At 37.2% G+C, this 14833-nt stretch overlaps 1 protein-coding gene and 1 pseudogene across 2 annotated transcripts in view; one reads left to right on the top strand and one right to left on the bottom strand.

The window, feature by feature from the left end:
* Nucleotides 1–301: 301 nt before the first annotated feature.
* LOC309870283 (pyridine nucleotide-disulfide oxidoreductase domain-containing protein 1-like) lies at nucleotides 302–8039 on the top strand (annotated as a pseudogene). Its single transcript has 5 exons — nucleotides 302–322; nucleotides 2604–2726; nucleotides 4868–5006; nucleotides 5750–6023; nucleotides 8007–8039. The product of its transcript is annotated as a pyridine nucleotide-disulfide oxidoreductase domain-containing protein 1-like (transcript).
* Nucleotides 7637–14833, bottom strand: part of RECQL (RecQ like helicase) — a gene marked incomplete at its 5' end in the record, with an annotated part of 56563 nt that continues 49366 nt past the window's right edge. The window contains 3 exon segments of the mRNA XM_082738610.1: nucleotides 7637–8698; nucleotides 9200–9329; nucleotides 9655–9874. Coding sequence (XP_082594736.1) covers nucleotides 8552–8698; nucleotides 9200–9329; nucleotides 9655–9874 — 497 coding nt within the window. The 3' untranslated portion in view covers nucleotides 7637–8551.

Here is a 14833-nt window from a genome sequence, read left to right as displayed (position 1 = left end):
AATTTGGGGGACATGTGTTATGGTGACCAAAATTTTCTTTTAGTTTTCTCATAAGGTACACATTGAAACTGTGTGTGAAAGTAAAGAAAATCTACCTTCAGGAAGAATTTAGAATTTCTAATAAAAAGTCCTTGCCTTTTCCCAGAGACCATTCTAATCAGTCAGTCACAACTGATAAAAGTAAGTAACGTAATAAGAAAAAAATAAAATAACCACTAATTTAAAAAGAAGAAAACTTATTCTTCCTGTATTAAAGAACAACTTTAGATTTCCATATGAAATTTAAACATAAAAATTAACGATGAAACCATTACTTAATAATGTAAGTAATTTATTTTTCATTACTTAGTCCCCAAGTTTCCTAATAATTTTACATGGGGTTATGGTGCTGTAACCACAACTCTGTGAGCAATCAAAGTATCTTACAGATCAAAATGTGAACTAAAAAAACTTTTATGCTGTCAGAGGTGAAGTGACTTCCCCCAAATCAGAGAAAATCCATAAATTTGGGATTAAGAAACAGATCTAATCCCTACTCCACACTTCCTATAAGGACTACTACCATTTGAAGAAATACACTCAGCCAAACTGGTGTATGAGATACTCCACTGTTTTTGAATTCTTTGAATTTTTCCATGGGAAAAGGTAGTGTTAATTTAAGGGGAAAGCATTGAAAAGTGAGTAATCTTGTTAGACTAAACTCTCAGTGGAGTATGATGTATTAGTACCTTTAAAAAAATAATTTATGAAGTGATTATCAATTCAAATTTACTTTGTTAGAAGTTGTATGTCTAAATTTAAAGGAAAAATGTTTAGAATGCCATAATTTAGGGGGTAACAGGGTGATGGGAGTTGAGAAAGGCACGTGCTATGATGACACTGTTGTTAGACTAAACTCTCAGTGGAGTATGATGTATTAGTACCTTTAAAAAAATAATTTATGAAGTGATTATCAATTCAAATTTACTTTGTTAGAAGTTGTATGTCTAAATTTAAAGGAAAAATGTTTAGAATGCCATAATTTAGGGGGTAACAGGGTGATGGGAGTTGAGAAAGGCACGTGCTATGATGACACTGGGTGCTATAGTTATCTAATGAATCATTTAACACTACATCAAAAACTATGTGGCTAACATAGTTAGTGGCTAACAGAACATAAAAAAAAATGCTATAATTTTGTAATCCTACTAAAAACAAGGAGATTATAATAATGATTGTATTATAATTATTTTAGCAAAGGTGCCTTATAAAAATTAAGGATTTTTTTAATGTTCAATTAGCGAACATGTAGTACATCATTAGTTTTTGATGTAGTGTTCAATAATTCATTAGTTGCATATTAACACCCAGTGGGCATCACAGCACGTGCCCTCAATACCCATCACCCAGCTACCCCACCCCTCCCCACCCCCCTTTCTGTAACCTTCAGTTTGTTTCCCAGAGTCCAGTCTGTCAGGGTTTTTTGTTTTGTTTTTGTTTTTTTAAGTAAACTCGACATCCAACCCAGGGCTAGAACTCACAAGGAGATCAAGAGTCGCAGGCTGTTAACTGAGTCCCTTAAGGAGAGTTGTTTTAAAGTCCTGTCCTGCCTTCTTTCTTTGTTCTAGGCATTTATCACATAATTCTAACAACAACTGGTGATTACATTTGAGAATAAAAGGTTTTTGTTTTTGTTCTGTTTTTTTTTTTAAGGTGCGATATATATATATATAGAATTGACTAATGAAAAGAAAAATGGCTATGATTTCATTGTCAGTGCTGCAGGAATTAACACCAAATATAGACCCTTTTCTCTAAGGCAACAACGTAAGGTGAAATTTCTTGTCTTGCTATGATTATTTTTAACAGTTTATTGTCTTAGTGTAAAACTATAACTTCTAAGAAAGCTGAAAATGGGCCCCTGGGTGGCTCAGTCATTAAGTGTCTGCCTTCAGCTCAGGTCATGACTCCAGAGACCTGGGATCAAGCCCCGCATCAGGAAGCCTGCTTCTCCCTCTCCCATTTCCCCTGCTTATGTTCCCTGTTTCGCTGTGTCTTTGTCAAATAAATAAATAAAATCTTATAAAATTTTTAAAAAACCTGAAAACAGTTTAGTTTATAGTCATGTTTTATTTACAGTAATTCATATTGCCTAAACTCCTTAAGCAGTAAACATCCCAGCATCAGTGTCCTCATAAATGGGACATAACGAGCAGTTCATTTGTCTAAAGGTTGAAGAGATGGATACCTACAAAATCTTAGAAATGATTCTTTTAGAGAAACTATCTTGTATTTTCTGTCTTTTAGCATTTGAAGCTCATAAAACTGAGAAATATTATAATTACAAGTTACTGGTCTAAAGTTAAAGTGTAGTCATATGGTTATTGAGTGTTCTTGATGTTCAAAGTCTTAAGAATTTTTCAGTGGGACGGTCCTAGTAGGATTTTGATTCCCTGGAAAATTCAGCTGAGTTGTCTAAACTTTGCAGCTGCCTTTTTTTTTTTTTCCTCTCACTGAAGATCAGCATACCGAGGTGTAAAAATTTGACATGTTCTTTTACTTTAGACCAAAAAAGGCATCTTTCATTTTTCTTCCCACAAATGCTTATCAGGAACATTATTTAGTTTGCTCTGGGAGAAGACGGTGGCCTGAAAGTGGATGCTTCCATGCACACACATCTCTCTGATGTCTGCGCCGTGGATGACATCTGCACCGCATCCTGGAGGCCCGGGCCGGTGTGGCAGGAGGTAAGCCGGCATCTATCATCACACCTTTGTATCTGATTTTTCAGATTCCATCTGACCGTAAAGGAGTCGCTACCAGCAAATCCAAATCTCTGGTCTTCCCACTTAAGTAGGAAGCTGTCCTAGAGTTTTTTGTGACATTAAAAAAAAAAAAAAAAGAATGTTTCCCTTTTGGTAAGTTATATAGTGATGGAACACTCTGGGATGTCATATCCTCAAACACTTAGCACCATCCAGTGGAACTCTGTGATGACAGAAATGTTCTGTATGTTTGCAGTGTCTAGTCAGGTAGTTGCTTGTCTCTGTTGAGCCCTTAAAATGGGCTGAATGTGACTGAGGAACTGAATATAATTTTATTTACATTTAACTTTAAATAGCTGCATGTGTCTAGTGATTACCAAACTGGATGGCACACTTTTAGATGAATAAGCAACATACTGAAGTATAAACCATGTAGATGATGACCCTGTGAGATCCTGATGACCTCAGTTCCATGCTTGTGGGAATTAAGACTGAAAAACTTCCCCGTAGTGAACAGCCTTCCTCAGCTGAACAACTCCATCCAATTGGATGTCCACATCCTGCTGCCCTCACAGTGCTGCCTGCCTCCTTGGAATGGAGCAGAAATCCTCAAGGAAGATACTCAGACTGCATCCTTAAGGGAGGTGGTCTTAGGAGGAGTAGAGACACACGTAGACTTTACAGATAAAAGAACCAGGCAACACACAGTGAAAGACCAGATCTGCAGGCAGGTTTTACTCCTTCAGATTAACTGTGGAGTGTGAAGTAGCAGAAAGGCTAGATGCAGTCTGAGAGGGACCTTCAACACTGTGTGTGTTTTGACAAACAGCAGAGATAACAGTAATAAAAAGGGTGCTTTCAGCCTGTTTCTAAAGTGCTGGCTTGTTTTCAATTTTCCCCCTTAGTCATTCTCTGTCAATTCTGTGGACTGTCATCAACCCTCAATTAGAAATTGGGAATTTGTGGATTTGGGTTTGTTTTTTTTTTTAACATTTTAAACCTTGTAGGATAAATTATATCTTTAATAGGGGTCAGACTCTTCTATAAGAAATATTCAAAAATAAACAGGTGTTTCTTGTTTTGAGTGAATCTAGTAGACCTGTGTCTTAATTTGTAGAAGCAATAAATAAGTACACTAATTAGTTTTATATGATCCAAGACCCAAACTGGAGGGACTCTGAGGCTGTAGACCGTCAGTAATGGTGCAGCAGTGTAACACTGCTGGCCACCCCAGTGAGCTGTTCTCTAGTGTTGTGCTGTTTGCTCTGCTCCCTGCCCACAGAATCCCCTTCACTTAATCAAACTGATCTTGTTTATACACAGAAGACTGACTTAAAAATAAAAAAAGTATCGGGGCACCTGACTGGCTAAGTCAGTTAAGCATCTGACGCTTGTTTCACAGCTCAGGTCATGATCTCAGGGTTGGGGGCTCTGGCTCCATGTCCGGCTCTGCGCTGGGCATTGAACCTGCTTAGGATTCTCTCCCTCAGCCCCTCCCTGCTTGCACTCTTTCTGTCTCTCAAAAAAATATATTTCTGATCCTTGTGAACTGTCATATAAATCAAATCTTTTTTAAAAAATCTGACTTATAAAAAAAATTAGTATTCTTACCTTAGTGTAGCCTGAAATATTTTAATTATTTTTAAATGAGCACTTTTTTTTTTAAAGATTTTATTTATTTATTTGACAGAGATCACAAGTAATCAGAGAGGCAGGCAGAGAGAGGAGGAAGCAGGCTCCCCGCGGAGCAGAGAGCCTGATGCAGGGCTTGATCCCAGGACCCTGGGATCATGACCTGAGCCGAAGGCAGAGGCTTTAACCCACTGAGCCACCTAGGCGCCCCTATTTTAATTATTTTTAATGGCGAGTTTATTGAAACATACAGAGTTGGTATCCTCCTTTAATTTTAAAGGCAGTAATTTGTAAAGAATTATCAGATGCCAAAATCGGTTTGGTTACTGTGGACTGGTGACTGCTTCTATGGCAGAGACAATCAACTAGTCCTCTATCTCACTAGATGTAGCCAATCTCAAGGGCTGTCAGCATTGAAATCCTTTAAGGAATTTTGTAAGGCATCTTTAAAGTAAGAACAATGAAAAATTTTCTCACTTTTTTTCTTCCAGATGAGGCTGTGGACCCAGGCTAGACAGATGGGATGGTATGCAGTGAAGTGGATGGCTGCGGCTAGTTTACAAGAATCTATTGACAATGGACTTCAGCTTTGAACTGTTTGCTCATATAGCAAAATTTTTTAACTATAAGGTAAGATTCTAGAAAAGCAAATCAGTGTCTTTTTCTGCTTGTTAGTCTTGTAACTAATTGTCTATTTTCTCATTGATTTTACATGGCTTTCATCATTTTAGAAAAATATCACCCATTTCCTAGTTCTTGTAAATCAAGCCTGCTATTATTGCTGGCCTTAATTCCTAATTATTACCTACCTTCCTGCTTTACTATTTTATAATTAAAGTGGAAAAAAAAATTTTCAGATTTGTTCCCTGTTGGTGCATTTCTGCACTTACGTGAGATTCATTCTTGCTTTCTTAGGGGAACTCACAGCTATTGTACTCAAGAATGAACCAGGTGCTTTGTCATGCCTATTATTTACTCCTCTTTACATTACTGTGGCAAGTCTTTTCTTCATAATTTACTGATGAGTAACACACGTACATAAGGTTTAAGGAGATTAATTTGCTTGTGAAAGATCTAACTCAGTTCCTTATTATATCTTTAAGTCATGACTCTAGGCCAATGTAGTCCAGAGCCTACATCTTTAATTCACTAGGTACTTCTAATGATCATAGAGATTGTGTGGTAGTGTCATCTGTACAATAAATGCAATGTCATTCAGATGTTTTCATTGTGATTCTCTCCTCTGACACTTTTAGTTGTAAAATTTTGTGAATAGATTTTTTTGTACTGGCCATTCTAGCATAACACAAAGTAACTGCATATCATTCCTTTTTTGGTACTCACTAGAGTAACTTTATCATCTCTGTATACAGGTCATATTGCTGGGAAAATAAAACCCACAGATGTTAGATTCAGATCATGAATTAATGCTGGATGTACCACCAAAGGACAAGAATTCAGCAAAGTCGTCAAGCAACTGGACAAATTATGGGAGCTGTCTTAGTTGGTGAAACTGATTTAGGAGAAACATGAAAACTTAATTTTAAATAGATGGATCTTTCATCATATGGAGAAGAACAGCTAGATCCAAATATTGATTTAGAAGATTATATAATTCTTAAAATGCATCTTTTTAATGAAAATGAAGTTCCACAAATAATTCTAAAATTTATATGGAACCAGAAAAGACCTTGAATAGCCAAAGGGATATTGAAAAAGAAAGCCAAAGTTGGTGGCATCACAATTCCAGACTTCAAGCTCTATTACAAAGCTGTCATCATCAAGACAGCATGGTACTGGCACAAAAACAGACACATAGATCAATGGAACAGAATAGAGAGCCCAGAAATAGACCCTCAACTCTATGGTCAACTAATCTTCGACAAAGCAGGAAAGAATGTCCAATGGAAAAAAGACAGCCCCTTCAATAAATGGTGTTGGGAAAATTGGATAGCCACATGCAGAAAAATGAAATTTCCGTTTCCTTACACCACACACAAAAATAGACTCAAAATGGATGAAGGACTTCAATGTGAGAAAGGAATCCATCAAAATCCTTGAGGAGAACACAGGCAGCAACCTCTTCGACCTCAACCGCAGCAACTTCTTCATAGGAACATCGCCAAAGGCAAGGGAAGCAAGGGCAAAAATGAACTATTGGGATTTCATCAAGATCAAAAGCTGTTGCACAGCAAAGGAAACAATTAACAAAATCAAAAGACAACTGACAGAATGGGAGAAGATATTTGCAAACGACATATCAGATAAAGGACTAGTGTCCAGAATCTATAAAGAACTTATTAAACTCAACACCCAAAGAACAAATAATCCAATCAAGAAATGGGCAGAGGACATGAACAGACATTTCTGCAAAGAAGACATCCAGATCGCCAACAGACACATGAAAAAGTGCTCCATATCACTCGGCATCAGGGAAATACAAATCAAAACCACAATGAGATACCACCTCACACCAGTCAGAATGGCTAAAATCAACAAGTCAGGAAATGACAGATGCTGGCGAGGATGTGGAGAAAGGGGAACCCTCCTACACTGTTGGTGGGAATGCAAGTTGGTGCAACCACTCTGGAAAACAGCATGGAGGTTCCTCAAAATGTTGAAAATAGAACTGCCCTATGACCCAGCAATTGCACTACTGGGTATTTACCCTAAAGATACAAACATAGTGATCTGAAGAGGCACGTGCACCTGAATGTTTATAGCAGCAATGTCCACAATAGCCAAACTATGGAAAGAACCTAGATGTCCATCAACAGATAAATGGATAAAGAAGATGTGGTATATATACACAACGGAATACTATGCAGCCATCAAAAGAAATGAAATCTTGCCATTTGCAACAACATGGATGGAACTAGAGCATATCATGCTTAGTGAAATAAGTCAAGCGGAGAAAGACAACTATCATATGATCTTCCTGATATGAGGAAGTGGTGATGCAACATGGGGTCTTAAGTGGGTAGGAGAAGAATAAATGAAACAAGATGGGATTGGGAGAGAGACAAACCATAAGTGGCTCTTAATCTCACAAAACAAACTGAGAGTTGCTGGAGGGAGGGGGGTTGGGAGAACGGGGGTGGGGTTATAGACATTGGCGGGGGGAGTGTGCTTTGGTGAGTGCTGTGGGGTGTGTGGACCTGGCAATTCACAGACCTGTAGCCCTGGGGATAAAAATATATTTTATAAAAAGTTAAAAATTAAAATAAAATGAAGTTCCATACAACACACAGAAGTCTCAATAAGGTAAATGCACTGATTTAATGAAGAATACAAAAGTGATAATGATTTCAGTGGGAAAGTATTAAAATAGAAATAAAATTGCAAAGATCACATAATTTAAAGTTACTTTTTCCAATACAAAATTGACTACTTTATATGTAAGGATATAAGTTACTTCTGATTTAGCCTTGGAGCAGATTTAGCTAGGTTATTATGTACTTAGCCAATATCTTGGTCTGGGATGCCCACCTCATTCTTTAGTTATGACAGAAAGGGTTATATGGTTTCAAGAGGTTTGTTGTTTTGTTTTACTTAAGAGATATAGCAATAGCTTCCTTGCTAATATCATTTTTATTGATAACTTATTCCTTTTACATTTGGATTCTACAGCTGTTAGGAGCTGAAATCACTCCCTTTCTGTGATAGGCCTATGTAAAATATTCCATATAACACTGCTATCAGAAGGTATGTCAAGGGATCAAGGATTTAAGATATGTGAACTCATTCTTTTTTTGAGAGGGGGAGTCTAATTTTATTTTTTTAATTTAATTTTTTTTCAGTGTTCCAAAATTCATTGTTTATGCACCACACCAAATGCTCCATGCAATACGTGCCCTCCTTAATACCTACCACCAGGCCCTCCCAACTCCCCATTCCCCTCCCCTCCAAAACTCTCTGTTTCTCAGAGTCCACAGTCTCTCATGGTTCATGCCCCCTCCAATTTCTCCCAACTCACTTCTTAAATATTTTGCATTAAAATTATTTTTCTCCATACTGTAAATTTACATAATTCATGATCTTGAATTTTCAAGTCTTTAATACTTTGGATATAAGTTCCATATGTATAAAATATTAATAAAATTGTCTTAAACTTTTAACTACAAAATACTGTTGTATGCATGCATAAACCGTTTTCTTGGAAAATTTAGAAACATTCATGCATCATCAATTTTTCTCTTCTTAGTCCCTGAATGCTTAGACTGCTGAAGCATGTTTGCAGACTTCTGGAAGTTACTTGAATTTTTTTCTTCCCTTTTTTTATCAGCTCCTTCAAAAGAATGACAAGTTTGAGGTGATTCCATCTACAAATAAAAACAAAGCAAAACACTCTGGTCAAAACTCAGCTGTTCCATTTTCTTTCCAGATTAATAAACCCATTCACTGGTCCTTCATATGAGCCCTATCCTGAAGGGATATGCTGTCAGAGACACAGTGGTACACGGCATGCTTTTGCAGGCTTGAGAGTTATTTAATATGTGAGTCATTGATTCTCGACCTCTGCTACACAGGCCAACTTCTCTCAACCAGTATTGATCAACCAGGGTAGAGTATATTGCAAATTAGACAACACTAAAATGGATTTTTCACATTCTAAAAGGTTGAAAAGCCTAGTCTATATTAAAAGGTAGCCTAGTTTAAATTATTAATAGCTCTACAGAAAACAAAGGTATGTTTTCTCTCTTCCATGCTCAGATTCTAAGAAGAAAACTGCTTCTCTCTTCTTGTGTTCCACTGGACCCAGAACAGTATCCCTTAAGCTCTGCTGTGTTTTTTTCAGTATGTAGAAATTAACAGGCAGTTACCCTGAAACAGGTCTCTGTGGGCTTCTTTACTTGCATGGTTATGACATGTGCCTCATTATTCAGAAGATTAGCTTTAGGTCCTATTTTCAAATATGAAATGGTAGCATACGCTGTAAAACTGTAGTCTTCTCTGTGGAAGATAAAGGCCAAAAATCAGAAAGGTTTTCAGAAATTATTTTAAAAAACCCAAATTTATTTAAAAAAAAAAAACCATAAATGGAATAATTATAATACACTGATAGGGAATGAAACTTGCACAAAACAAATACTTTCTATAAACTGCATTTTTTTTTTTTACTTGGCAGTGATCAGTTAAAGTTGGATTGTATTAAGTAAATTTTATATGGCATTTAACAGTTTTACATGAAACAACTGGAAAACTACTTATTCTGGTGCAGTTATAAGAAACAATCATAAAGACAACACCAAAGGACAAGAAATGGATTTGTATATACTTAAGATACTGCTGTAGAAGAAGGTGTGCAATAATTTTCTCCAGGTCTTCACGAGGAAGTTTGGGAGGAACAACACCTGCCACTCTCAATTTTGCTGCACCCTTTCCCATCCAAGAATCAATCAGTTTCAGTGGTGTGAGCTTTTCATTCAGGTCCTCTGCCTGCTTCAGGATCTTGATTAGATCTCTGCAGTGTGCTGTGACATTCTTCCTTTCACATGCTATAATGAGACCACCAACTGGGATTTAGAAATTAGAACAAGCACAGGCCAGTCGAAGTGGTTTAAACTGAGTCATCAACATCAGCCACCCTAACTGTTGCATTCTGCATTAGAACTAGGCTATTCCTTAAGTCTGTCACCAAACTAAGTTACAGTCTTTGTAAGACATTATTGAATTTGCAGTGATCTAAAGGAAATAAGCTGGTCACCAGAAGGCCTTGGGTATGCTCTATGAACCAGAATGTGTGCCAGACATGACAGATTTGTAAGAAAATCAGTCTGGTTTTTTGTATTTACTCGGTTTGTGCTCACTAAGCAATATTTTGAAAACTATGGCTTCCTCTGTACTCTGATTTAGAGACAGAATGTCCTGGTCAGATTCCTAATTATTGATTCTAGTACTTTGGTTTATTATATATATATATATATATATATATATATATATAAAATAATCAACTCTCATACAAGTTTCTCTACCTGCAGTTAAAATTACATTGACCTTCACCCAAGACATCAAAACCATGAGGGAACTGGTTAGTCCAACTCTTCAGACACAACACAGGATGAAAAAAGTTAAAATACAGCACCAAAACACTGCTAAATTAGTGTCTGAATGGTTAGCCATTATCTAGATCAGAAATGATTGACCATAATCTCTCCTTTGTATTAAATTTCTATTCCCAATCAGTGAGTAGCCTTTTTTTATAAGATCATTATACCACTCAGAATTTAAACCTTCCTTCACTTCTTAATAATTTAACATGCCTATAATATAGCAATGTAAGATATGTACATCCACATAGCACTTTTCCTTTTATTTACCTCTGCTTTAAAACTTTTATTACTTTTGAATCTAGAAAATGCTATTCACAGCTTACTTAATCCATTCTGGGGCCTAATATTGCCCTCCTATAGTCCTAGCTATATATATTAGCCTGTTAAGTTTAAAGAACAATGAACTAGGGAGTATTCTAGTCCAAGATGGTGACACAGGAAGATCCTAAACTCTCCTCCACTGGCGCACCAAATCTATTTATAGGCAATTCCTCCTGAAAAACAGAACTGAGGGCTGTACAAGACCACCCAGAGAACAGCCAAGAGAGACTGAGACGTGGTAACAAAGGGTGACCCCACCTCTGATGCTGCAGGCTGCAGTGCAGAGAATAGTTTAATGAGGTACCAGGAGCAGATATGTATGTCTACTGTGGGCCACAGAAAATAAAAGCCATGGCTTAAAAGAGCAACCAGAATATAAAGGAACTAGCCATTGAGCTCTGCTAACTGGCAAGGGAGCTGTTGCAATGGTCTCTGGGTGGGAGGGTCCAGTGAATGCCACAGTTTATGTTACCCTGACAGCATAAATGGGAGCAGGGTCCAGGTGTCCTAACCAGCCTACCACCTCAATGAGTCCTGGGCCCCCAACCCACACCAACCCCAGCTGTCCCACAAGGACAGCTTCGGGCCTGTACCACTTTGGCTTCAGACAGCTTTCTAGGGAAACCTCTAGCTTCCCTGCCAGGACAACCTGGCTTGAACTCACTTCAGCTGTCCTTGCAGGGCACCATCTGTGCAGAGAGCCCTATGAATGCCCCAGCCCACACCCTTATAGCTACAGCTGACCTGCCAGGTCGTCCACTGCACAAAGCATCCAGGGACCTCCCCAACTAACAACCCACCATAGCTCTAACTGCCCTCACCAGGGCACCTTCTGTGCATGCAAGAATAACCTAATTTATACCCACTTTAGTTTCAGCCACCCTGCCAGGGCGCCCTATGCATAGAGACTCAGGAATGCTCCAGCCCACACCCACTTAAATTCCAACCATTCCACCAAAGCGACCCCACTACAGAGTCCCCTGCAACCTCCAGCCCATGCAAGCCACAGCTGTAGTCCATCAACAAAACTCACCAGGCATATATTATCTACATCACAGGACAACTACAAACCAAGACCATTCCTTCAAATTTGGGGTAAGTAGCAGTTACTGGCTAATTTATGGAAATAAATACAAAGTCATGCAAAAAATGGGGAAACAAGGGAATATGCTCCAAATTGAAAAAGACAAAATCTCAAAAAAAAAAAAAAAACTTAATGAAATGGAAATAAACAATATGCCTGACAAAGACCTAATGATCTTAAAAATGCTTCCTGGACTGAAGAATAAAAAAAACTCTAAAAACTTCAACAAAGAGCTGGAAAATACAAAGAACCAGAGCTGAATAGTACAACAATTGAAATAAAAAATACATTAGAGAGACTCAACAGTTGATTAATGGATGCAGAAGAACAGATCAATGATCTGGAAGATGGATTAATGGATAGCATCCAGGCTGACCAGCAATAATAATTTTTCAAAATGAGGATGTTAAGGGATCTGTCAGATAATATCAAGTAAGCAGTCATATTATAAGTGTCCCAGAAAGAGAATAAAGGGGCAGAAATTTGAAGAAATAACTGAAAACTTCCGTAAGGAAGAAAACAGACATCCAGATTCAGGAAAAACATAGAGCCCCTTAACAAAATGAACTCAAGAAGGTCCACACCACAAAATTAAAATGTCAGAGGTTAAAGAGAAAATTGTAAAAGTAAGAAACAAAAAGTTACGTAAGACTACTGGCTGATTTTTTGGCAGAAACTTTGCAGGCCAAAAGAGTGTGGCATGATACAGTCACAGTGCTGACAGAGAAAAAACCTACAATCAAGAAAATCAACCTACAATCAAGACTATCATTCAGAATTGAAGAAGAGAGAGAGCTCACAAACAAAACATCAAGAAGTTAATCATCACTAAACTGGCCTATGAGAAATGCTTAAGGGACTACTTTAAGTGGAAAGAAAAAGCCACAATTAGATGTAAGGAAATTACCATTAAAAAGATAGGGGCGCCTGGGTGGCTCAGTGGGTTAAAACCCCTGCCTTTGGCTCAGGTCATGGTCCCAGGATCCTGGGATCGAGCCCCACATGGGGCTCTCTGCTTGGCGGGAAGCTTGCCTCTCCTCCCCCACCCCCCATCTGCCTCTCTGCCTACTTGTTATCTCTGTCAAATAAATAAATAAAATATTTTAAAAAAAAAAGAAAGAAAGAAAACATGGCAGCATATACATAAACCATGAAGGGGGTGTGAAAAAGAAGTTCTTTTAGAATGCTAATTCAAGCTTAAATGACCATCATCTAATATACACTGCTTTGTACTTAGAATGTTATATATGAAGCTCATGGTAACCATAAACCCAACACGTGTAATAGGTAAAATAAAGGGGAAAAAATATAGTATACAGAATATTATCAGTGGTACTGTAACAGTGTTGCATAGTGACAGATGGTTGCTACACTTGCGATGGGCAGAGCATAACTTACAGAGTTGCTGAATCACTATGTTGTACATCTGAAACCAGTGTAACATTCCATTAACTCAAATAAATAAAAAGAAATAAGAAATTTTTTAAAATAGGGACTATCAGTTGGCTTGTCAGTGCAGGATGCAACCTTCCATCTCAGGATTGTGAGTTTGAGCCCCAAACTGGGCATAAAGATTACTTTTTAAAAAATTTTTTAAAATAAAAAGGCAAACTTAAATGTGGGAAAAAAAGTAGTGATAGAAAGCCAAACATAACACCACAGAAAGTCATCAATCACAAAGAAAGCAAGAAAACTACAAAAACAACCAGAAAACAACCAACAAAGTGGCAATAAATACACAGCTATCAATAATTACTTTAAATGTAAATGGTTTAAATTTTCCACTCAAAAAACATAGGATGCTGGAATTAATTTAAAAAATAAGACTCAAAATGAGAAAATTAAAAAAAAAATAAGACTCAGGGTGCCTGGGTGGCTCCGATGGTTAAGAATCTGCCTTCCACCTAGGTCTTGATCCCAGGGTCCTGAGACTGAGTCCCACATCCAGCTCCCTGCTCAGTGGGGAGTCTGCTTCTTCCTCTCCATCTGCTGCTGCTCTCTTTCACTCTCTTTCAAATATATAAATAAAATCTTAAAAAAAAAAAAAAAGACTCATCTATGTGCTGCCTATAAGAGACTTACTTCAGACCTAGACATATACAGATTAAAAGTGAAGGGATGGAAAAACTCAAGCAAAATGGAAGCAAAAAGAAAAGCCAAGTAGCAGTACATCAATCAGACAAAACAGACTTTAAAAAAACAAGGACTGTAACAGAAAGGAACCAATCCAACAAGAAGATATAAGAAATGTAAATATTTACGCACCCAACATAGGAGCATGTAAATACATAAATATAACCAAAGAGAGAAACTGACAGTAATACAATAACAGAAAGGAACATTACCACACCACTTATATCAAGGGGTAGATCATCCAGGCAGGTCAACAAGGAAACTGTCTTTGGATGACACATTAGATTAGATGGACATAATACATATAGAACATTCTATCCAAAAAGAGCAGATTACACATTATTTTTAAGTGTACCTGGAGCATTCTCTGGGACCTAACACATTAAGGAACAAAATAACTCTCAATAAATTTAAGATCATGGAAATCCTCATTCAACTTTTCCAACTATAACAGTATGAAACTAGAAATCAATCACAGGAAAAAAACTAGGAAACACACAAATATGTGGAGGCTAAAATGCTGCTATGCAATGAATGTGTCAACAGGTAAGGACTTTAAAAAAATACATGGGGACAATAAAAATGCACACACAACTGTCTAAAATCTCTGGGGATGTCTGTAAACTAGAAATCAAAATAAATTTGAAATAAAAAAAAATCATCTTTGGACAAAGCAAAAGCAGCTGTTTGTTTTGTTTTCTTTTAAGAGGGAAATTTATTATTGATACCAGACTAACTCAAGAAAAATCTTCAACAAACAATCTAACCTTATACCTAAAGAAGCTAGAAAAAGAACAAAACCCAAGGTAAGCAGAGGAAGGAAATAATGAAAATCAAAGCAGAAAGAAATGAAATAGACACTAAAA

The sequence above is a fragment of the Mustela nivalis genome (assembly GCF_964662115.1).
Source record: "Mustela nivalis genome assembly, chromosome: 7".
NCBI lineage: Eukaryota > Metazoa > Chordata > Mammalia > Carnivora > Mustelidae > Mustela > Mustela nivalis.
Note: the sequence above shows the minus strand (reverse complement) of the source record. Positions and strands in the feature narration are given on the sequence as shown.